We start from the raw sequence: 24,746 nt of genomic DNA, 5'->3' as shown, positions 1-24,746 counted from the left end.
GTCAAAATTAGTGGCAAAACAGGTAGAAAAATTGGTTAAAAGTAGCATGAATAATTATAATTTCAACACCAATTTCAACTCAATAATAGCTTGCCAAATGAGGTAACTGTTAGCCAGGATGCTAGCACCAGTGCTACTGATCCAACACACACACTCATCAATAAATCACAACTGGGGAGGGTCCATTCTCTGGGTTTTTTCAGGGGTCCAGTCAGATCCCCAAGGCACACCTAGACTTGTCTCACAGCACACTAGTTTGCCTTGCCACACCATTTGAGAACCACTGCTCTACAGAATAGTTGTTCAAGTTTTACTCCAGCCCTCAAGTTGCAGAAGTGCAAAAGAGCAGCACACAGAAAGAGCTTCACATACACCCACAGTCAGACATGTGCAGCGCTGCTCTAACCCATTGGCTCACCGATTAAACCCCTGGAATGTTTGTTACTACCTCTAATAACAGCACAGAGGGAGGATGACTTCATCCCCATTACACCTTTGTGACTTATACATACTGAAGGCAAAATATCCTTTTGAATAGGCCTGATAACTGATGATATAACATCTGTCCAGTTCTTTACTTTTTACTAGAATTTAAGACGTTCCAGTACACCTTAGAGAGAATGTTTTACTCAGATACCTTTTATTGGCTACTGGGCTGACTGACGTCCTTTCAGCATCTGTTTAATGTGTTGAGATGAGCATAAATTAAAACAAAGCTGATATCCTTTCTCATCCCTCTTCCTTTTCAAAGGATTCTTTATTTTCTTTTTTGTTCATTTGCACCTTCTTCCTCCTGTTTTCCTTTGCAATGTCAAAAGCTAAAGATAGCAAATATGTTCTAGACTCTTCTTCAAGAATTCTGGTTCATTTTGAAAGCAATGCAATGATTTTAAACCGTGGTATGAATAGCCCAAGATTTCTTATTTTTCATTTTCATTTTCAACTTATTTTCTTTGTAGTGTTTGATTTTTTTGTCTTAATTTCAGCATTAACAAATATGACGCTGGTTTGTGGATAGTGAAGCAACCAAGGATATGATTTAAATCAGTCCAGGATGCTAAAATTATCTTGGTGAAGTGTGTTTTCATGCTTTTCTGTAGCTTTTATAAAAAGTATCCTAACAGTCGTTCTCTTCTATTTTGTCACCTGAAAGTTAGACAATAATATTTACTTGGACACTTCTCTACAAGAGACGTGATTTTTAACAAAAAGAAGAACTGTTAATATTTATTTAAGCGGCTCCTTTTTACACCATAGCAACAGCACACTTCTGTTTCCTGTCCCTAATATTGTGGAAAGTCTGACAGCAGAGCCCGAGCATAAACAGACATAAAACTTGCTATCACTCGCTTGTCATGTTAATGATGTAGGAATTTCTGCCTTCTGTTATTACGTCATGACAGTCAAAAGCATTAAAATAGAAATGGAAAATGTAAGAAGTGGAATGTCATAAACTTGTTCTGGCTACGTACCGAGAACAAAGATCTCCACCCCCTTGTTCCTGAGCTGCTTGGCATAACTCTCCACCTGATCCTCAGATTTGCCGTCAGTGATGATCACCAGAACTTTAGGGAAACCCGTTCTGATGCCGGCCTTCTCGGTGAAAGTGTTTCTTAGCAGGTAGTTTAGAGCATCACCTGGAGATATAAAGGGAACAGGTTTCAGAGAATGCACAGCCATAAAATGCCTGCTTACATAGAGGAGAATAAGTACTTTCTGACCATCTTTACTGAACAGAGGACTAATATGCCACATTATGGCCTGACCAGACTTATGAAAATGGCATGAGTTATTGTAATACAATAAAATCTAAAATTTGAGAATAAGATATTACATTAGGAGGAAGAATGTATGATTTAAAGGTCTAAATCGAGGCTTAGGAAGTCACATTTACTCACGACAAGCTAAAAATGGTACCTGTCTTTGTGTCTCCGCCCTTGTACGGTAGAGAGCCAATGGCCCGAAGCAGTGCTGGTCTGGTCAAGTGGCTGTTCAGGTTGAACTCTGTTCGGGCATCGCTGCTGTACTGGACCACGCCCACCCGGGTTTTGTCCTCCCCTATCTGAAAGGCTCCGGCTGTGGCTGAGATAAAGTTGCGGATGTATTTGAAGTTGGGCCTGCCCACGCTCCAGGAGCCGTCCACGAGGAAGACTAGATCGGCGATGGCACTGAAGGAGCATTCTGGGACGAAATGGGGGAGTGGTAAAAGAGAGGAGGAATAAAGAAAGGGAAAAAAGGAGAAATTAAGATCAGGACACTTCAATATTAAAGGAACTGACTTCTAAGCATCAGAACTATGTACACTGATTAATTAATGTTAGAAAAACAACTTTTATTTAAAAATGTGCCTAAATTTTCATGTTTCAACCCGACACAGAAATAGTTTCTTCCCCCAGGCTGTTATTCCGATGACCACTCAACAGTCACAGAGTCACTCTGATGATCACTCAAAAGTCACAGAGTCACTCTGCTGATCACTCAACAGTCACAGAGTCACTCTGATGATCACTCAACAGTCACAGAGTCACTCTGATGATCACTCAACAGTCACAGAGTCACTCTGATGACCACTCAACAGTCACAGAGTCACTCTGATGATCACTCAACAGTCACAGAGTCACTCTGATGACCACTCAACAGTCACAGAGTCACTCTGATGATCACTCAACAGTCACTCTGATGATCACTCAACAGTCACAGAGTCACTCTGATGACCACTCAACAGTCACAGAGTCACTCTGATGATCACTCAAGTCACACTGATGATCACTCAACAGTCACAGAGTCACTCTGATGATCACTCAACAGTCACAGAGTCACTCTGATGACCACTCAACAGTCACAGTCACTCTGATGATCACTCAACAGTCACAGAGTCACTCTGATGACCACTCAACAGTCACAGTCACTCTGATGACCACTCAACAGTCACAGAGTCACTCTGATGATCACTCAAAAGTCACAGAGTCACTCTGCTGATCACTCAACAGTCACAGAGTCACTCTGGTGATCACTTAACAGTCACAGAGTCACTCTGATGATCACTCAACAGTCACAGAATTATTTTAATGACCACTCAACAGTCACAGAGTTACTCAGATAATCACTCAACAGTCACAGAATTATTTTAATGACCACTCAACAGTCACAGAGTTACTCTGATAACTTCAACTTCCCACTGTAAAAGATTTTCTTTTCAGTCAAGCTTCAAAAGGCTAAAAAGGGACAGCTGCTAAAAACTGATGTACCCTAAATAGCCACAAGACTTAACAAGACAACCACTAACAGACAGATATGACAGTCTACGTGCAGGTACAGGATTAGTCATTGCAACTGATGAGATGATGTTGCAGGGGAGTTGGCTAGATGGCACCCAGGTTTGCAATCCTCATTACATACAAATGTTATGAAGAGTAATATGCAAGCTTTCTGCTATTCTAATGACAGTGACTCATCAGTTGCTATTTCTTGCCAACATTTCTCTCTTTCTTAGTCTGTCAGGTTATCCCTTTAAGAGATACTGTACATTATAAAGGCAAGCATGTTATTGTCAGACCTTGACAAACTTTTCCTCCGTCTCAGAGTTACGTTTTTCAGCAACAACTTCAGCACTCTTTTTTCACTTCACCATTTGGTATGTTTACATTGTGACTGATGAGTTTGCAGCTCTGTACTTTTATTCTATCTACATTAGATGAAATGGCAGGTATGTATGGGCTGACTGTAGTCTGACCTCAGCTTTAGAACAAAAGCCAGTTTCCAGTAAGCTCTGAATAAAAATACCAATCTCAAAGCAATCTTAAAGGTGTTTATATAGATTGACACTAATATATTTACTTTAATCTCAAGTAAAACTAAACTCTTCATCAGGACCACTTCACCGCACATGTGAATGTCCTTCATCCATCCCAGCAACCTTTCTATGACTTGTGTCAAAACATTTTACTCAATTCACTGGAAAATACTGCAGCTAAGCATATTCCAACTTTTATTACTAGCTTCCATTTGAGAACATAGGAAACTTTGGATACCTAAACATAACCAGACCTAAATACTAATGAAGATTAATCAGGGACTGGAGAAGTAATCAGGACTTTTGTGGAACAGCAGTACTGGCAAGTTGTTTTAATAATCAGATGAAATCCTGGAAAATGCTTTACATGATCACCATAAACATGAGTTTTATCCAAACTAATAAAATGTTTTATTGAAATAACCTGTTCGAGCTTGTTATTTTTTATTCTTTCAGTTGTTTTAGAACCATGAAACAGCTGTTCAGTCACCATTTGACCAGGACCAAGCTGTACTGTGTGGGTTAAGGCCTCTCTACACTGTCCGTGTTACTGAGAGTTTCCGTGTGATTTTTCCTCTCTTGAGAAGGAAAAAATCAGCACAACCTCATCATCCTCTGCAGAACTGGGCCATGGCAGCGCCAGCAGCAGCAGCCCTCTTATAAATCTGCATCTGTAATGGTTTCCACTTCTCTCAGCACTAAAGGGTTGGGCCCCTCAGCTCGCTCCCCTAGCTCCAGCAGCAGCCTCCCCCCCATCCCACTTATGACCCCTTCACTGAGCATGTGCAGCTTCCTCCCCACTGGCATAATTAGCCAGAAGGGGCCTGAACAGATGACTGTATACTTCAGAGATTTACTGGGGTCTAATTTTAATTATTGCTGTGCTATGGGGTGTTGTGTGGTTCACTGAGCTCACAGTGATGGACGCCGCCCAGCAGTGCGAAGGAAAGTTTAAGAACAAAAAGTGGAAAACTCAAAGATACAATCAAGCCTTGAATGTTTGTGACTCATTATACTAGCAAAGCCTTTTGCAAATTCAAGAATAAAATAAATACAATAAATGACTTACTGACTGAATCTGAAGCGTCTGGTTTCCTGGGAGGTCCTCTTGTGCTGCCACTTGATTCAACTAAAAAACATTTAAGAGCCAAGTTAGACATTTCATGTCAGTGACTTTGAGGTGACAGTGTCTTAAAAACTGTTTCTCTGTCATTGCCTGTGACAGTTTTTCTTAAGTGAACTGCAGATCCCTAAAACTGGAGAGATAATCAAACATTAGTGTTTTTTGTTCAACATTTTTCCTCTTAGAAATGACAAACATGCAAAAAAAAGCTCCCAAATAGCAAAACTACCAGGTTGATGTCACTGTTTCTGACCAATTTCCAGGAAATCTTTAAAGCACAGAGGATTTACAGATCATCAGTCTGCCACAGTGCCAAACATATGTCCCCATCAACTTCTGCCGTGACAAAAATGATGACTTTACTTATAGCTGGAAATCTGGGTCTCTACTACTTTCCTTTTCCATATGTAAAGTCAGATGACCCTTTAAGGCCTTTCACCTGTTGCAGCTGCTCTTACTTTATCTCATCTGTGGTTACAGACCAAATCCATCCCTTCTTTGGGGCACTTTCTGCAGCTAAATCCTCAAGTTCCCAAAGGTTTTAAACAATACAAGTCCCACACTCTTAAAGAATAAAGCAATTTTCAGAAGAAAATGAAAAAAGGAAACAAGTTTTTTCTAAGTCTAATGGATTTGAGACCAGCTTTTTTTTTTTTTTTTTTTTTGCACAAAACTTTGTAATTGTTTTTTTTTTTCTTTTTTTATTTCTCTGTGAATCTCCTAGTTATCTTGTTTGTATTTGGATCTATCTCAAAGGTAATAAGCTAAAAACCTGCCAGTATGTACTGTACACTGTAGGTTGAAGACATTTCAGATCTTTTTAATGATTTACCTAGCCATCTTTTTTATTCACCTAACTCAGGGATGTCAAACTTAATCACAGCAGGGGCCGAATTCTGAATTTGGGTCCAACCTGAGGGCCACACAGCGTCCACATTTAACCATAAACTGTCAACCTCATTTTCAACAGCAATGAATTCTGAATGATTTTGAGACTAAAAAAGTCAAAATGATACGTTTAAAGGCTCAAAACCGGAGAAAAAAAAAAATCAAATTTATTCGCCCAAAAGGTCAAAACATAGCAACTAAAGTAAATTTATCTATATTTTTAAAAGGCAAAGATACAAATTTGAAATCATGAGTTTTAAAGATTAGAATATGAGATACAAGTCAAAATCATAGTTTTAAACCGTCAAAGCGTGAGAAAAAAAAGAGATTTAAAAGTATAAATATTTCTTCAAATTTAAAATTGAGAATCTAAAAGGTCAAATTATGAGTTAGAAGTCAAAGTAGGGAGCCAAAAAGGTCATAAAGTGAGAAAAAAAAAAGAAAAATCAGGAGTTCAAAAGGTCAAAATATTACTTAAAAATTCAAAATTAAGGATCTAAAAAGTCTAAAAATAAGTTAGAAGTCAAAATTGTGAATCAAAAAGGACAACATATAAAATAGAAAGCCATGACTGTGAGATGCAAAATTCAGGATATGAAACAAAAACAGAAATGTATTTCCCCACATTCCTGACGTTTTTCTAATCATATTACCTTTTTAATTTTTTTCATTTTTATAACCTAACAAGGACATTTCAAATCATAAAAGTTAAGTTTACATTTTGAACTAGAGGAAATCTGCAGACCTCAAACCAATGGGCCAGTTATAATAAAACTATGACCTGATCTAGTGGACCGGGTATAACTGTACCTGTGCCTGATCTAACTGATATATTATCCCCAGGTCCACAATCAAATAAACACATGACAATAATTCATACATAAAGTTCAAATGTCATTCTCAGAGAGTAACTTACTTGCGGATTGGAAATCTCAGTGAATCCATTTGAAGGAAACAGGTTAGCATTTTTTTCAAACAAACTTATGAATTTATACACAATAGTGGCTCCTAAAGTGATCTGTGTACAATTTGCTTTTGCTCACATCAATAGCTGTCATCTGGATATGGAGAAAATAAAGGGAGCCCCACTGATTTTTATTTTTTCTAACATTAATAATTATGGATCATAATGATGGTCTTGTCAGTAGCTGGGTTTCCATTACAGTTTTTTGCAAAATAAAAGCGATATTTCTTAAATCTCGATTAAGTGCAATTGCGCCATTGAAGGAGTTTTGGGCATAGGCCTTGCAATTCTCGTAAAATCTCATCTCATGTGAATCCGCTGCAGGGAAGCTTGATGCCCAAAACCTGTTGCGTGTTGGTACAGTTTTAGTTACATCTACAGCGGTTGTCTTGATAATTTTGAGCAAAAGACGAAGACAACAGATGACAGTTCAGAGGTTGTCTGTATGTATAGCAAAAGTCACATATAAGGGTATTAGCATTATGTTAAGAAAAGTCTCATGGGTGGGACTGAAGGAGGGTTGGGTGGGTTATTGTGGGATAAGGGAAAGGAATCTTAAAATGCTGTAACCACCTTAAAGCAGCAGCTGCTCTATGTTTAAATACACTTTTGCTTGCGATGTTTTCTGCAAAACAATGTATGATGTGTTCAAATCAAAATCCAATAAAAACTGCTAAAAAAAGAAAAGTCTCGTCCCTTCTTCTGCCCACACGTACTGTGCCATGTTGTCTCAGAGTGACTGGTCATGTGACACCATACATCAAGTCCTGTGACTTGTAAATGCGGAAAAAGTGTTTCCATTACACTTTTGCGATTTATTTCTATATCAAAACGTCTGAAAAACCTCCTAATGTGAGCGTAAAAACTTTTTAGTGATATTTTAGGGTTTTTAAGAAATTCAGGTGTTTCCAGTACCAGTTTTTTGTTGCGCTATTTAGATTTTGCACATTTCCAAGTGTAATGGAAACCCAGCTTATGATGAGGAATAAAGCCTGTGGTCATCTGCATATGACCAACCACAGGCTTGTTAATGACAACCTGCCAGGCATGAAGAATTCTGAAAAACCTACATAGACTCAACACTGATCCATCTTAACAGCCAGTCAAATTAAATGCAATACTTTTGAAACAATATAGCAGAGTACAAATATTAATGCACAATCATCTCCACTTTGTAAAGCAAGCTAACCATCTCAAACCATTTTTGATTGGCCCGCCAAAAATTATTTTAATTAAATGAAATATGGCCCTTAACTGAGCATGACACTTGTGCTTGACTGTATTATTGCTCTTAGTTTCAGCACAAACCAGTGCTACCATGCTAACTCTGTAAACAAACATTTTGACATCAAGTTTTTATGCTGTTTTTTTTTTTTTCAGGACTACATTCAGACAACACTATAAATAGTTAACATATTGTCAACCAAAATAATAATGATGTCTTGATTTATAATGATTTATATGCATGATTTGTCACGCATAACATCTGCTGGAAAAAAAGTTTAAAACTGCTATTTTGACACAAATTTCAGGTCCAAGAAATATTGCACCTTTTGCAATTTGAAAGTTGCAGCAGGACATATTGCGGTTTAATCTAATTTTCTATTAACCGCCCAGCCCTAATCTGGACACAGCTGGACTTATTCCTGATTGTCTCCCAGTACTGTGGAACTATGGAAATCTGCCCAATGATGATTTCAATCCAAGCTTTCAAACTTTAGCAAAGTAGAAAATTAATTCTTTCTGAATAGGGGACTAAATGGAACTTTTGGTGAGGATACTTTGCCAACTTTTGTTTCCATGAATAAAGTTAAAGTCCCAGTTTGGTTTGTGCACAGTAATTAAGATGATATGATACTATAAGAATCCAAATATGAAAAACCCAATGATTCTGACATGTGAATCTCCACTGAAGTGCCATTCTCACCCAGAGTTTTCCTAAATACTGCAACAACTGTCCACTACTCTTCCTTCAGTTTTGGGGACTTTAGGTGCTTTACTTGTACAGTTTGATTGTTAAACAGAAACAAGCTGTCATCACATTGACCTCTTTCAAAAGGTGGCCAGCCGCATACAACATTTTTAACACTGGTTGCTTATTTTCTCACACACAAAGGCAGGTACAAAGTGACTCACTTGTGATCTGGCCGGAGATGGGTAGACTGTCCACTGATCCAGCGTACGTAGATATTGTTACTACATAATCCACATCTGGAACCAGGTCTGAGATGGACGTCTTGGTTGCAGATGCAGGCAGAGTAAATTCTTTTGTTGGTTCTTCTACAAGAATGCACAAGTCAGAGGGAAGCCATTAGGACACTAAAGCATTACTTCATTTCTCCAAGAGTCAAAATGGGGCTTCAGGAAAACCTGATCCGTGTGTTGATCTGAGGACTGGAAGAGCCGTGTAAACACACAACAGTAGGAATCATTTTAATAAAAACGTTCTGCTCAACTAGGAATGAAAACACTAAATTTAAACATGTATATAACAAATTCCTCCATTAAGTAATGGTTTAAAATGGCTCACCTGTAAGGATTTAATTGAAGGGCCTCAATACTGTGTGTCAATGTGTGATTTTGATTAAAAGAGGAAATCTAGATGTGTCACACACATCACTTGTATTCAATGATAACTGCTGGCCAAAATGCTAATTAAACACAAAAGTTGAACTTATTTTGAACAAAAAAAAGCAATAAAAGCTCTCTTTATAACTGCCACAGCTATTAGTGTAAACAGGCACTCAAACGTTGATTAGTAAAGTAGTCCAGTTAGCTAACAGGTTAAATTACTGTTAACACTGAGGTGACAATTATGGTGAACAAAGCTGAAGTTGGTTCAAACTTTCAACTAGCTAGGTTAGTTTACAGTAAAACAGTTAAACATAATGTTAAATAAAAAACACAGTGGAAGTTTGGTCAGTAAAATGTTTATCTAAGGGTCATTAAAGTTGTAAGCTAACTGCATGGCTAGATCAGCAAGCTAATAGACGTTAACCGTTACCGGACATTTACCCGACTTTGGCTGTTTTGTGAGAGATGAAATAAAAGCTAACGCTAAGTCCCTAACGAAGTCAGCCGACTGGAAAATGTTGCGCAACACAGTTATTTAATGTAAAAGCTTATTAAGTCTGGTCAATCACCATGGTCAGTAAGCTAACAGCAGTTAGTCACCATAAAACGGCAGTTTTTAGTGTATGACGCAATCACTCACTCACCGGGACAGTCCCTCAGAAAGGCAGGCTGGGAAATGCTGCGCAACAAATAATTAAGAAAGCCTGTTTAAGTCTGGTTAACCACCATGTTCGATAAAATGTAAAAAAATATAAATTAAATATACGTTTAAGAGAGCTTATCTGGTTCAGTAAGCCAACAGCAGGTAACTGTCACCTCAGGCAGCTTTTAGTGTATGACGCAATCACTCACTCACCGTGTCAGTCCATGGTAAACTCAGCCGAAATGACGCCAGAAGCAGCTATTAAACACAAAAGCCTACCTCTGTTTGGTTAGTTAACTTGTTAAGTATGCCAACGGACACTAAAACCTGCATGTTACCATGTAAATGCAAACTAATGTATCCGTCGGTTAGCTCTTTCCGTTAGCTGATATAAACTTACTGGAAGGTAACAGGTACTGTTTCCGTAGTTACTGTAGTTATCCTTGTCCTTGTAAAAGCAGGATTAACATGTCTGTTTGAATTTAAGCCATACCTAACACAAAACAATAGTGTCAGTCCGCAGTCATTTAGGCTTACCTTTGGATCTTAGTTAAATTTATTAAGCCAACAGTACAGTTTCACTTGACTAGTATTGAATATAGCCAAGCTAACTCTGGATCTGTAAGTTAGCTTCTCAGCAGTGGTGGACTCAGGATGTTTGAGGGGCAGGGGCAAAATGATTGAAAGGGCTTTTTCAAAAATTCGTCAAACATTTAAAGTGAAATAGTTAGAAATCCTGGTTAAGACTGATTTTTTAATACTATTATCATTATTGTACCTACTACTGCTCTGTAAAAAAAATAGACAAGGAATAACCAACTATAGGCTCCATGCACAAACTGCTTCCGCATTTGGCATTAGACCGCTCCCACACTTCCAGTAGGGAGAAGAGAATGGGGTATGATGGCAAAATCATTGCGGTTTACTCACTGTTTGCATGAGTTACCTGAGCTGACTGTCAATGACGAGTTAAATTTAGCTGAAGATGTACATTGCTGCACGCAGCAACGATGTCCAGGAGTGCTTTTAACCTGTTTTTGAAACATCATTTTAGCATGTTTGGATGCCAAGCGGTGATGGTAGAGTAAACACAAACAACAATCGGAACAAAAAAAACAACGAAACAGACAAATTAAAGCAGTATAGGAGGGTTTAGATTCCGTTTTGGCCTAGCACTTATCGTTAGGCGGAAGTTGAGAACCGGTCTTATTTTCCATTGGAAATACGCCACCCCCTGCCATGCATAGAGCCCATTTAACCCTCGCTCCCTGGTAATTTTTAGCTCTATCTGTCCTTGTTTGTCCATATTCTGGACACACAGAAAACTGTTAAAAAAATAATCATTTTTCAACATTTTTTTACTTTCACTGCTTCAAATCTCTTCCACCCTGACCACTAAAAACAACAACAACAACAAAAAAAAACAATGTTACACCCTTTTTATGCCAGTTATTGTACACCATGTCACTGGTCTTTTTTATGGTAAAAAACACAAAAACACCATATTTCCCATATAAAATTATTTAGATAAAAAATAATAATAAATTACATAAATACAGTCTGGGCCATTCAATGATGAGTAGTAAAATTGATTTTTATGCCTTGAAATTTTTTTTCAGATTCCATATTTTAGCTCCATCTGTCCTTGTTTGTCCAGAAAATGGACATGTAGATAAGTGTTAATAAAATAATCATTTTTCAACATTTTTTCTTACTTTCACTGCTTCAAATCTCTTCAACAACTTCATCCCTGACCACTAAAACAAAAAAATTCAATGTTACACCCTGTTTATGCCAGTTATTGTACACTATGCCTGTGACTTGGATTCAGTGAGCTAGTGTCCATGCTAAACAGATGAGTCTGTCGGTGCCAAAAACACGCCAGTTTTACCATCCTTGTCTCGAGCCTCCTCCTAAACCAAATCATATGTGAGCGAATGCATTTGCTCATGTTAGGTTTATTTTGTGTACAGGCATAAAAAAATCAGAGGATTATGTAGGAATGATGAACATGCACATTTCCACCTCTAACCAAAATGTGACTGCAATTACGTTCATTGCGCTCATATATAAATTTACTGCATATTTAAGATATGATATATTCTCTCCTATTGATCGAAAGGACCCGTGCATCCTCATGCATGTCCATCCACTTGCTATGAAGTGAGGGCAAAGTTAAAATTGTCCAAATGTCCCCCTTTCTTAGTCCCAGACTGCAGAATTCAGCAGTAGCATTTTCGACTGTAAACACTCCACTTACGGCATGTCTGGTTGCGCGTTGCTGAAGGGGTTAAAATGGTGCGCTGGCACCATCTGCTGGATCACTGTAGAATGGTGAAATTTAGAGCCCTGGTGATCGAGTGACTGCATAGAAAAGGTTGCTGTATGTTGTTTTGGTGCTGTAGACACACAGTCAAAAAATGTGTTTTTAATGGAAGTCTATTGTCCAGATTTCGGACAAACAAGGTTGGATGGAGCTATTTGGCATCAGTAGAGTTCTATGGGCAACACTTTTTTTTTATATGAAGAAAAATTATAACTTTGGTGAAATTTGATGCATCAATCTATAAAAATGTGACTATCAACTCAAAATAATGATGATCAAAATGATGAATGTCCTCAAAATGGACATAGACGGATCCGAGGGTTAACCTCAAAAGGATCATGAGGTGTTCTTTATTTTTATGCATGGAAGGTGGCAACCCTGTTAGTAATGCTTAGATCTGAACTTTAAAGTTTACTAATTGGTTGTTAGAAATAGGCTGAGTTTGGACTTAAGAGAAAGCTTAAAAAAACAATATTTCAGTTTTTATTGCTGCAGAGTCTGAAAATATTTTAGACTGCAGCTTCAAGATTAAGAAAACGAGGCCTACCACTGACATTTGAATGTAGGCTCATAAGGGGCATGTGTTTTGTGCAGAAGATTGTCCGTTTATAAAGTTAGTAGTTTTTTACTTTAGTGTCAGTGTAGCTGATGTCATTGCTCTTATTTTTTCAAACTTTCCCAGCTGTTTAATGTACTGTGAAGGCTGTTAGGATCTACTCTCCTGAGCTAAACTAACGCTGACAATTTTCCATGGCAGTGATAATGTTTTTCTTTTTTCCCTCCTTTCTTTTATCATTAGAGCTCCCGGAGCCAAACATGTGTCTGCAGAAATCTCCAGATAATTGCGGGGAGTGTTGAGTCTTGCCGGGCAGACTGATGTCTAAGTGCGTTTATGACACTTGTAATGTTACAAGCTCGGCAGGACATAACTCGCAGGTTTAATGAGCACCCACCTGTGTCTGAGGTCACTTGTATTCTGTAGCCCTGTATCCTCGTCTGTGGTCTACTCCACGTCATTTGCACTGTGTTCTCATTTAAAATCTTAAACCTCAAATCTGTCGGAGGGTCCACTGTGGAGAGAGAAGCAAACACAGTTAATCCTGCGGCTTTAGGAGACAAGTGTATTGTAGTGTAAAGTAGGAAAGGATTTTCCCAACAGTCAACACTTCCAGGGTGAAGTTTGACAAGTTCACTGTTGGAGCAAACAACATGAGACAAACCAAACTACAGATGTGAGAGAGGCCATTTTCAAGGAAAAATGTCCTCTGTTTGAGCTTGTGTGGCTGACGGCCACAGTCAACAACTCAAGCAACAACACACTGAGACAACAAACACCACAGAACAGCACGATATTACTTCACTACAGTTAAATGCATTCACGGAGGAAACACAAATAGAGCAGGGTGATAAGAACGGGTGAATTTTGGCTGTGATTGAGTCTACTGCAGCAAAGAAAGGCCAAATCTGTTTTATAATCAGCTACTTTCCTAACTGCATAGAAACAATAATGGAAAATATGACTGGGAAAACAGTCTAATTCAGGCTCATATAAACCAGGACTGGCAAAAAAATGTGTCACAAAAGCTTTGGGATGAAATTCCACAAATTCATCTGGTTATTTCTAAAAGTGGAATCATAACATTTGTTTGCTGATAGGAAATTGTAAACACCAGATTAAGATGGGAAACTAAACTGTGGAAACAGGGAAGCAATCAAGCCTCAATCAAATAAATCTTTGTTGAATCAGGATAGATCTGAGAATTTTACTTATGTGTGCAAAAGTCAAAAAGGTGTGTTTCTGCCACCAAAAGTTCCATTTTCGGTCAGATAAAGCAGATTTTCAGGTGCTGACATGTTGCGTTGGCACTTTAGCATGACTGTTGCCTGCTGACTGTGACAGCAGCTCAGATAGTCAGATCAAAAACCTCAGAAAGCTGCCGATTCTTTATCAGCAATATGAACTTAGCTTTAGTGATATCTCACAGATTATTCGTCGTTCAAAACAGCCTGATTTAGAGAGGAAAAAAACTAATTTTCCATCTGCTATTTGTGATGAAGTGCTGTTCAACATTTTGTTATTCTACATAAAAGTTATCTTAATAATTTAACAGCTGCATTTAATCTCTTGGTAGACTGTTAGTATGGCGGGTGATAGACCTGTTAACCATCTGAGGTATGCTGATGATGATAACATTATTGTTACATTGCTAGCTTACAGCAACTTCCCAGCATCTGCTCTAGATATGTCTGCAGTGTGACATTAAATTTAACACTCAAAAGACTGGCATAATGAAAGTCAATCGAAAGGAGCATTGCCATCTTTATTTATCTCTGATCAAGCTGTTACTTGTAGACAAAGTCAAATATCAGCTGCTCATCATCAGGAATGACTTGAAATTTGAATTGTCCTTGACCTTTTTTGATTCCATACAGGTCCATAAACTGGTGTAGTCTGGTTTGTATATAACCATGCTTTCAGCTGGTGGTTTACTCTGGAAGTATCTGGTCACTTCAGCCAGTAATGCAACAAGAAAAGTCTCCTTTTCTGAAGCTAGGTTGTTATCAAAGCTGCAAAAACAATGGCAAAAACAAGGGATGCATGCCATTATTGATGAGATATCAGTCTATATCAGCTGTAAATATCAGTCTATATCAGCTGTAAATATCAGTCTATATCAGCTGTAAATATCAGTCTATATCAGCTGTAAATATCAGTTTATATCAGCTGTAAATATCAATCTAAATCAGTTGTAAATATCAGTCTGTATCAGCTGTAAATAACAGTCTATATCAGCTGTAAATAACAGTCTATATCAGCTGTAAATATCAGTCTATATCAGCTGTAAATATCAGTCTACATCAGCTGTAAATATCAGTCTATATCAGCTGTAAATATCAGTCTACATCAGCTGTATCAGTCTACATCAGCTGTAAATATCAGTCTACATCAGCTGTATCAGTCTACATCAGCTGTATCAGTCTACATCAGCTGTAAATAACAGTGTATATCAGCTGTAAATATCAGTCTACATCAGCTGTATCAGTCTACATCGGCTGTAAATATCAGTCTACATCAGCTGTAAATATCAGTCTACATCAGCTGTAAATATCAGTCTACATCAGCTGTAGATATAAGTCTATATCAGCTGTAAACATCAGTCTATATCAGCTATAAATATCAGTCTATATCAGCTGTAAATATCAGTCTACATCAGCTGTATCAGTCTACATCAGCTGTATCAGTCTACATCAGCTGTAAATATGTCTACATCAGCTGTAAATATCAGTCTACATAAGCTGTAGATATTAATCTACATCAGCTGTAAATATCAGTCTACATCAGCTGTAAATATCAGTCTATATCAGCTGCAAATATCAGTCTATATCAGCTGCAAATATCAGACTACATCAGCTGTAAATATCAGTCTACATCAGCTGTAAATATCAGTCTACATCAGCTGTAAATATCAGTCTATATCAGCTGTATCAGTCTACATCAGCTGTAAATATCAGTCTATATCAGCTGCAAATATCAGACTACATCAGCTGTAAATATCAGTCTACATCAGCTGTAAATATCAGTCTACATCAGCTGTAAATATCAGTCTATATCAGCTGTATCAGTCTACATCAGCTGTAAATATCAGTCTATATCAGCTGTAAATATCAGTCTACATCAGCTGTAAATATCAGTCTATATCAGCTGCAAATATCAGTCTGCATCAGCTGTAAATATCAGTCTATATCAGCTGCAAATATCAGTCTGCATCAGCTGTAAATATCAGTCTATATCAGCTGTAAATATCAGTCTACATCAGCTGTAAATATTAGTCTATATCAGCTGTAAATATCAGTCTACATCAGCTGTAAATATCAGTCTATATCAGCTGTAAATAACAGTCTATATCAGCTGTAAATAACAGTCTATATCAGCTGTAAATATCAGTCTATATCAGCTGTAAATAACAGTCTATATCAGCTGTAAATAACAGTCTATATCAGCTGTAAATAACAGTCTATATCAGCTGTAAATAACAGTCTATATCAGCTGTAAATATCAGTCTATATCAGCTGTAAATATCAGTCTATATCAGCTGTAAATATCAGTTTATATCAGCTGTAAATATCAATCTAAATCAGTTGTAAATATCAGTCTGTATCAGCTGTAAATAACAGTCTATATCAGCTGTAAATAACAGTCTATATCAGCTGTAAATATCAGTCTATATCAGCTGTAAATAACAGTCTATATCAGCTGTAAATAACAGTCTATATCAGCTGTAAATATCAGTCTATATCAGCTGTAAATATCAGTCTATATCAGCTGTAAATAACAGTCTATATCAGCTGTAAATAACAGTCTATATCAGCTGTAAATAACAGTCTATATCAGCTGTAAATATCAGTCTATATCAGCTGTAAATAACAGTCTATATCAGCTGTAAATAACAGTCTATATCAGCTGTAAATAACAGTCTATATCAGCTGTAAATAACAGTCTATATCAGCTGTAAATAACAGTCTATATCAGCTGTAAATAACAGTCTATATCAGCTGTAAATAACAGTCTATATCAGCTGTAAATAACAGTCTATATCAGCTGTAAATATCAGTCTATATCAGCTGTAAATAACAGTCTATATCAGCTGTAAATAACAGTCTATATCAGCTGTAAATAACAGTCTATATCAGCTGTAAATATCAGTCTATATCAGCTGTAAATATCAGTCTATATCAGCTGTAAATATCAGTTTATATCAGCTGTAAATATCAATCTAAATCAGTTGTAAATATCAGTCTGTATCAGCTGTAAATAACAGTCTATATCAGCTGTAAATAACAGTCTATATCAGCTGTAAATATCAGTCTATATCAGCTGTAAATATCAGTCTGTATCAGCTGTAAATATCAGTCTATATCAGCTGTAAATATCAGTCTATATCAGCTGTAAATATCAGTCTACATCAGCTGTATCAGTCTACATCAGCTGTAAATATCAGTCTATATTAGCTGTAAATATCAGTCTACATCAGCTGTAAATATCAGTCTACATCAGCTGTAAATATCAGTCTACATCAGCTGTATCAGTCTACATCAGCTGTAAATAACAGTGTATATCAGCTGTAAATATCAGTCTACATCAGCTGTATCAGTCTACATCGGCTGTAAATATCAGTCTACATCAGCTGTAAATATCAGTCTACATCAGCTGTAGATATAAGTCTATATCAGCTGTAAACATCAGTCTATATCAGCTATAAATATCAGTCTACATCAGCTGTAAATATCAGTCTACATCAGCTGTATCAGTCTACATCAGCTGTATCAGTCTACATCAGCTGTAAATATGTCTACATCAGCTGTAAATATCAGTCTACATAAGCTGTAGATATTAATCTACATCAGCTGTAAATATCAGTCTACATCAGCTGTAAATATCAGTCTATATCAGCTGCAAATATCAGTCTATATCAGCTGCAAATATCAGACTACATCAGCTGTAAATATCAGTCTACATCAGCTGTAAATATCAGTCTACATCAGCTGTAAATATCAGTCTATATCAGCTGCAAATATCAGTCTATATCAGCTGCAAATATCAGACTACATCAGCTGTAAATATCAGTCTATATCAGCTGTATCAGTCTACATCAGCTGTAAATATCAGTCTATATCAGCTGCAAATATCAGACTACATCAGCTGTAAATATCAGTCTACATCAGCTGTAAATATCAGTCTACATCAGCTGTAAATATCAGTCTATATCAGCTGTATCAGTCTACATCAGCTGTAAATATCAGTCTATATCAGCTGTAAATATCAGTCTACATCAGCTGTAAATATCAGTCTATATCAGCTGCAAATATCAGTCTGCATCAGCTGTAAATATCAGTCTATATCAGCTGCAAATATCAGTCTGCATCAGCTGTAAATATCAGTCTATATCAGCTGTAAATATCAGTCTACATCAGCTGTAAATATTAGTCTATATCAGCTGTAAATATCAGTCTACATCAGCTGTAAATATCAGTCTATATCAGCTGTAAATATCAGTCTATATCAGCTGTAAATATCAGTCTATATCAGCTGTAAATATCAGTCTATATCAGCTGTAAATATCAGTCTACATCAGCTGTAAATATCAGTCTATATCAGCTGCAAATATCAGTCTGCATCAGCTGTAAATATCAGTCTTTTTTTTTTTGTTCAACCAAAACCCCAAAGTGTGTTTAATGGCTACAGTTATAGGTCTGAACTACATGTATAAATATCAGTATTGGCAAAAATGAACCAGGAGCATGTTTAAAAAAAAGACAACAGCCTGGGACGGCTGGCATCCAGCAGGCTCTCCGTGATCTCAGTCCAACTCATGATGCTGAATCGACAAACAACAAAATCACACAGATCTGATTATGTGAGTCACCTGCTCTGATTATTAGAATAAAACAATAATGATGCTCCTTTTCTCTTTTATAACAATACACAGAGTCTGTGAGTTTCTGTAGTCTGAACTACATGTAGAAAAGTTACAGCCACTTTTGTCTTGTTTTTTAGGAAAGAGTGGAGAATAATGTAATTTAAGAACTACTGGTTTTTATGATGCTAAACAACAAAAAGGATAAGAGTGGACACAGATTCAGGCTTCATTGGGGATTACTGACATAGGGAGTCATGCATGTGTACATGAAAAGTTGTTAACAACAACTCAGGGCGACAGACAAAAAGTTTCCATGTACACGAGGGACCACAGGTTTGTTATTCTTTGAATATTTTAAAGTGATATTCTTCAGGTTGGGGTGGGGGCTATGAAAGAACAAAGCTAGCTGACTGCGTGGATTTCTGTAATGCTACCTTGCTATCATAACTGATAAAACTGGGTACATAAATCTGGAAATAATGGTAGACTCAAGGTTGGCTTACCAGGCTGACTAGCTCAATAAAAGAGTGCTAAGAGTCCATCTCTGACTGAGCTCTATGTTTTCAGGTGTAAAATAACATTACAATCTTTAATCATACCACAATTATCTCATTGCATTAATCTCTCAGAGCGTTACGACGAGTTCTATTTGAGTTATTCCTGCCAACAGAAATGCAAAAGTAGTATCTACTTTTTATAACGGAGAGGCAGAATAGCTGGAACGGATGGATTCTCTAAAACACAGTTAGTATCGGTAGAGTTCATATTTAATGCAACAAATTTATTTTTGTCTATCTGTGCTCTGGATATCTTTGACTTTTTAGTGTAACTTTTCCATCTTAAACTGTAGCTTCAATGTTGATCTAGACGTACTGTAACTACCACCTCAGTCCCGTTTCCACAGAGCAGCCCTCTCACCTGCTTTCAGAACTATGTAACTTTGGCACCAGGAAACAGTTCTCTCATAAGACATGTATACGGCACTAGCTCACCCACATGCCTTCAGCTAAAGAGAGGCCAGTTAGCCCATCTCAGTACTGAAGCTGAGGCTAAGAGACAGAAGAGGACGGTGATGGATAAAGCTGTCACTCTTTGGAGAGAGCTACTAAAACAATACACTGCTAGTCCGATGCCAAGCTGGCTATGTTCTGTTGATTTCTGCCCTTTATTGAGGAAAAATGTGAACAAACTGCCGCACTGTGGAGAGAAGTTTCGTTTTTACGATGACGTCATAAAGCTGATAAAGCTGTCCCGTATCCGAGCGCAGTTGCATTCACATCTCATCCGAACCGTGCCAGAGTCCACTTGAATCTCGCCTGAGACCACCTCTCCAAGTGGACCCAGGCCCGGTACCCGTTGCAGTTCGTTTGCATTCACACTACCAAAACGAACCGGACTTTGGGCTCAAGTGCACTCGGATCCAGGACCGGGCCCCTAGTGTGAAAACCACCTTACATTCAAACATCTGTTTGTCCACACATACGGGTTTCTATGAAGGGGAAAGCAGTTGCACTGAGACTTTGAGAGACTTTCGCTTGGTGCCAAAATAAATTCTTACATGTTGCTTTAAATCAAACACTCATTTCTTGGAACGTTATCTACGAGGTGGTAATAAAGTCTTCTGGTGCTGCAGGATGGCTAATCTGTGGTCATCTGAGAATGAAAACTTTGCAGCTGTATGGATTCTCCTTAGATACAGTAATGCAACAGGATGAAAAAATATCCACATAAACATCATTAAATCTAGCTAGAAACTAAAGGGGTTATCTTATTTTTGTACTAAACCTCCAACCAGTTCATCTGTTAGTGTGCAGGTGAAGAATATCACTGTAAAATATTGTCGTAAAGCCAGGACTCGGGGTCGAGGCTTGACTGGGAGGGGGACAGAATGTCAAAAATGGAGGATCGACCAACCTGGTGACTCAATTCAAGGGCGGCGGCGGCTGCTTCTGTTTCCAAATGACCCAAAAAACTACCCAAAAACCTCCAAAACAGACGGACACACATCCAAACACACACATCCTTCAAGGCTGTCCCCATCGGGGCCTCTGCTCCACACTGCCTTAGTTTGTCATCTTTCACCTCACACTGTGACAGTTAAAAGCAGAGGCCGTCCTGTTTTGTCGTCTGTTCTCTTCAAGGTGTTTGAACTTGTAACTCCGGCCCCAACCTGTCGAACCCTTCCAGAATATATACGACCCCATGGGAGAGCTTCTGGAGGGTCCTCTCAGGGACATTAAAGGAGGTCGCAGGAGGTCAGAAACTCTGCTAGAAGGAGAGGAAAGAAAAGTTCCCCTCCTCTCGCTGATGATTTGATGAGTTTTTGCTGCTTTTTTAAGTCTGAGAGAAAACCCAGAGGCACGCAGCGGAGGAGCAGATTTTCTCCTCGAAGACTCTGGAAAATAATGTGAAACGTCGTCTTTCCGTTCCATCAGGAGAAAGGACGTAGGGAGGAAACTTGGCCAGGTGCCTTCTGGGTTTTTTCCTTTTTTTTAAAGCTGGAGAAATGTAGGCTATGGTAAAGGACGGGGAGTTTTGAGTAAGGGCTCCTCCTGGTGGAATAAAGCTCAAACTAAATCTATTGGAGGATGGAGAGATGCCAGATTATTTCATCTTTACAGCCTCAGCGTGGAAGCTGTGTTGGTTCAAATACTTATTTTACTGTAGATCATTTAGGTAGGTTCTGTTTGGTCTTCTAAGACTGATAAACATTTATTTATTCGATAAAATAACACACAAAGTCTGGGCAATAAGCCAAGACATCAAACTTTTCTCTGCAAACTTTATTCTCTTCATAGTGGCTGCATTTTCTCTAATTTAAGGCAAAATTTACAGGGACTTAAAGAGTTCAGATGCTTACTTATCTCTGAGATCAGGGGTGTCGAACTCAACCACCGCAGGGGCTGAAATCTGGATTCAGATCTAACCTGAGGGCCTAACAGGGTCAACACTTAACCAGAAACTGTCAACCTTATTCTCACAGGTAATACATTTAAGGGGGAGAAAAACTAGTGATAGATTTTGAGATTTAAAAAAAGTAAAAATGATAAGTTTAAAGGCTCAAAATTCTAAGATAAAAGTCTAAAATATTAATTAAAAAGGTCAGAACACAAAATCAAAAGTTAAAATAATGCTTTCAAAAGGCAAATATATGAGATAGAACGTAAAAATCGTGAGTCTAAAAGTCAAAATATATGATAAAATACAAAAGCCAATTATGAGCTTAAAAGGTTGAAATATGGGATTTAAAGTCAAAGTAAGGAGTTGAAAAAGGTTACAATATTAGATACAAAACAAAATGTTGAGTTTAAAAGGTCGAGATATACTTAAAATTTAAAATTGTTAATCTAAAAGGTAAAAATATGAGGTAAAATTCTAAATTGTGAGTTTAAAAAATGTCAGAATATGGGATTAAATTTGAAATCATGATCTTGAAATTTCAAAATTGAAATCTTAAAATTCACAATATGAAATAAAAAGTCAAAATGTTAAGTTTAAGTCAGAATTTTAAGATGTTTTTGAAAATGAAAACACAAATTAATTTCTCTCCCCCATTCCTTTCTATGTCATTATTTTAACTCTTTACTTTTTACATTTTTATGACTTAACAAGGATCTTTTAAATCTTCAAGGTTAAATTTACATTTCTAAACAGGAGAAAATCTGCAGACCTGCAGGCCAGTTCTGATTAAAATATGATGTGATCCTGCGGGCCGGGTAAAACTGCACCAAGGGCCGGATTTGGCACTCGGGACTTGAGTTTGACGTTATAAATTGTCAAGGTTAAGTTTACATTTTTATACTGGAGGAAATCTGCAGACGTCAGACTGGTGGACCAGTTCCGATAAAACCATGATCTGATCTGGTAGGCTGGGTAAAACTGCACCAAGGGCCGGATTTGGCCCCCAGGCCTTGACTTTGACCCCTGTGCTCCTCATAAATAAACTTCTCTTGTGAAACAGCATGTTTTTTTCATCATTAGTGTCATTTTTACCTATTTTAGCTCATATTTAATGTTACTTTGTAGACTTAGATCTTCAGTGCTCCTCATAAATAAACTTCTCTTGTGAAACAGCATGTTTTTCTCCATGTTGGCTGCACTTTCACCTGTTTTAGGTCATGTTTGATGAACATTGTGAACTTGTGATATTTTGTGAGTTCAGATTTGTCACTAATAAACATTCCTGTTAACCTACATATTTCTCTTCATATGAGTTGCCTCTCACTAATTGTAGTCCGTATTTTATTCTTTTTGGTCAGCTCAGCTAAGTCACTGCTCCTATAATTAGACTCTTATAATAAACATACTTTCCTCCATAGTGGATGAAATCTCTTACACACTTTAGTCATATTTGGGAGCATATTGAACACTTCAGTGCTCTAAACTAGCTTCAGGTCTGTGGCACAAGCTGCTTCAGAAAGAGTCCTGGTTCAAATCTCCAGATTTTTTAATTGGAAGCAGATTTTTGAAGTAGAGATTGTTTCCCCACAAGGAAATCTCACAAATTCCTGCAAGAAACTGGAGTTACTGAGGTCAAAACAAAGGTTAAACCAGATCAGGCAAAAACATTGACAAACACATTTTCTTTCTTTGTGTGATCTTTTTATTCAGGCTGAATATTCAGCGTCACATTAGAGGCAGAGAGGAATGAGAGGAGATGAAGTCAGATGATCACAGGGAGGAGGAGGAGGAGGAGGAGGAGCAGCTTTACCTTGACTCTGGGCTTGGATGGTGCACAGCAGCAGTGCCAGGAGGGCAGCCGCCGTCAGAGACAGCCTGCTCTTCATCTTCAGCTTCCTCTGGCTCAGCAGCACATGAATGAAGCTGCGAGAGACACCAAGGCAGCGGTTAGGGTCTGTTTTTACACCACCAGGGGCGGTTTTAGTCATTTAGAGGTCCCGGGGCAAAGATCAGCACCAAGCCCTTCTCTGAACTAAATATGAGACGGTTCTTTTTTCTGGTGGCCAAACCTTCACCAGAGCTGAATGGTATATTTAGATCAGTGTTACTCAACCAAAGAGCCAAATAGTTAAAAAAAAATACCTTTGCAAGAGCCACAATCTAAGTGGTGAAAAGTGGTAAAAAATGGTTTAAGTTGCATTAAAAGTAAGTTAAAGGTGGCAAAAATGGTCAAAAAGCAACAGAAATGTGTGAAAAGGGGCGAAAATGGGGGTAAAAAGTGGAAGAAGGGTAAAAAAAAAATAGCAAAAATGGTTGAGAAGTGAGAAAAAATAAGTTACAGGTGGCAAAAATGGTCCTAAGGTGACAAAAATGTGGCAAAAAAAGGGTGAAAAGTGACTAAAATTGGCAAAAAGTGGTCAAGAGTGGCAAAAATGGTGAAAAAAATAGGAAACAATTAGCATTTAATGGCAAAAGGTAGCTTAAAAAGTGGCAAAAATTGGATAAAATTGATAAAAATTAGCAGTGACAAAACTGGCCAAAAAAAAAGTGTCGAAAAGAAGTGTCAAAAATTGGGGAAAAAATAGGAAACAAGTAGTATTTAATGGCAAATGGTACCTGAAATATGCCAAAAAATGGAGAAAAGGGGCAAAAAGTGGAAAAAAGTGGAAAAAGACGTGTCAAAAATTGGCAAAAAATAGGAAACAAGTGGTATTTAATGGCAAAAGGTTGCTCTAATGGGTGAAAAGTGGCAAAAACAATATGAAAAAGGGCAAAAATTTTTTCCCTTTTTAGAGGCTCTCTGGAGGAATAATATTTAAAATTAAGACATAAAAGAGCCACAGATAATCACATAAGAGCCACAGGTTGAGTTTCACTGATTTATACTAATATTTAAGGCATTATCAGCTCTGAGAAGAGCATCAGAACTCAAACTCAGCACATCTTCCATCTTTCTAGACCAGGAGGGACTCAGAGAAACAGAAATGTTTGTGCTCTATTGGAACGATGTCCGTTTTTCTGCCACAAATCATTGTTTTTTTTTTTTTTGTTTATTGCAGCCATTTAAGCAAACATCAAACCACTAGTTTATGTTTTAGTATACCTACAGGGATCT

General features: G+C 37.6%; 1 protein-coding gene across 3 annotated transcripts in view; it reads right to left on the bottom strand.

Annotated features, from left to right (window-relative positions):
* Nucleotides 1-24,746, bottom strand: part of col12a1b (collagen, type XII, alpha 1b) — a 276,137-nt gene that overhangs the window by 246,705 nt on the left and 4,686 nt on the right. For all 3 annotated transcript variants that reach the window (XM_041805206.1, XM_041805207.1, XM_041805208.1), the window contains exons 2-7: nucleotides 23,442-23,554; nucleotides 13,265-13,381; nucleotides 8,905-9,048; nucleotides 4,863-4,922; nucleotides 1,918-2,181; nucleotides 1,473-1,637 (exon numbers count right to left, since the gene is read on the bottom strand). In XM_041805206.1, the coding sequence (XP_041661140.1) occupies nucleotides 1,473-1,637; nucleotides 1,918-2,181; nucleotides 4,863-4,922; nucleotides 8,905-9,048; nucleotides 13,265-13,381; nucleotides 23,442-23,517 (826 nt within the window). In that variant the 5' untranslated portion in view covers nucleotides 23,518-23,554. The remainder of the gene's footprint in view (nucleotides 1-1,472; nucleotides 1,638-1,917; nucleotides 2,182-4,862; nucleotides 4,923-8,904; nucleotides 9,049-13,264; nucleotides 13,382-23,441; nucleotides 23,555-24,746) is intronic.

This window comes from Cheilinus undulatus, linkage group 14 (genome assembly GCF_018320785.1).
Source record: "Cheilinus undulatus linkage group 14, ASM1832078v1, whole genome shotgun sequence".
NCBI classification, from domain to species: domain Eukaryota; kingdom Metazoa; phylum Chordata; class Actinopteri; order Labriformes; family Labridae; genus Cheilinus; species Cheilinus undulatus.
Note: the sequence above shows the minus strand (reverse complement) of the source record. Positions and strands in the feature narration are given on the sequence as shown.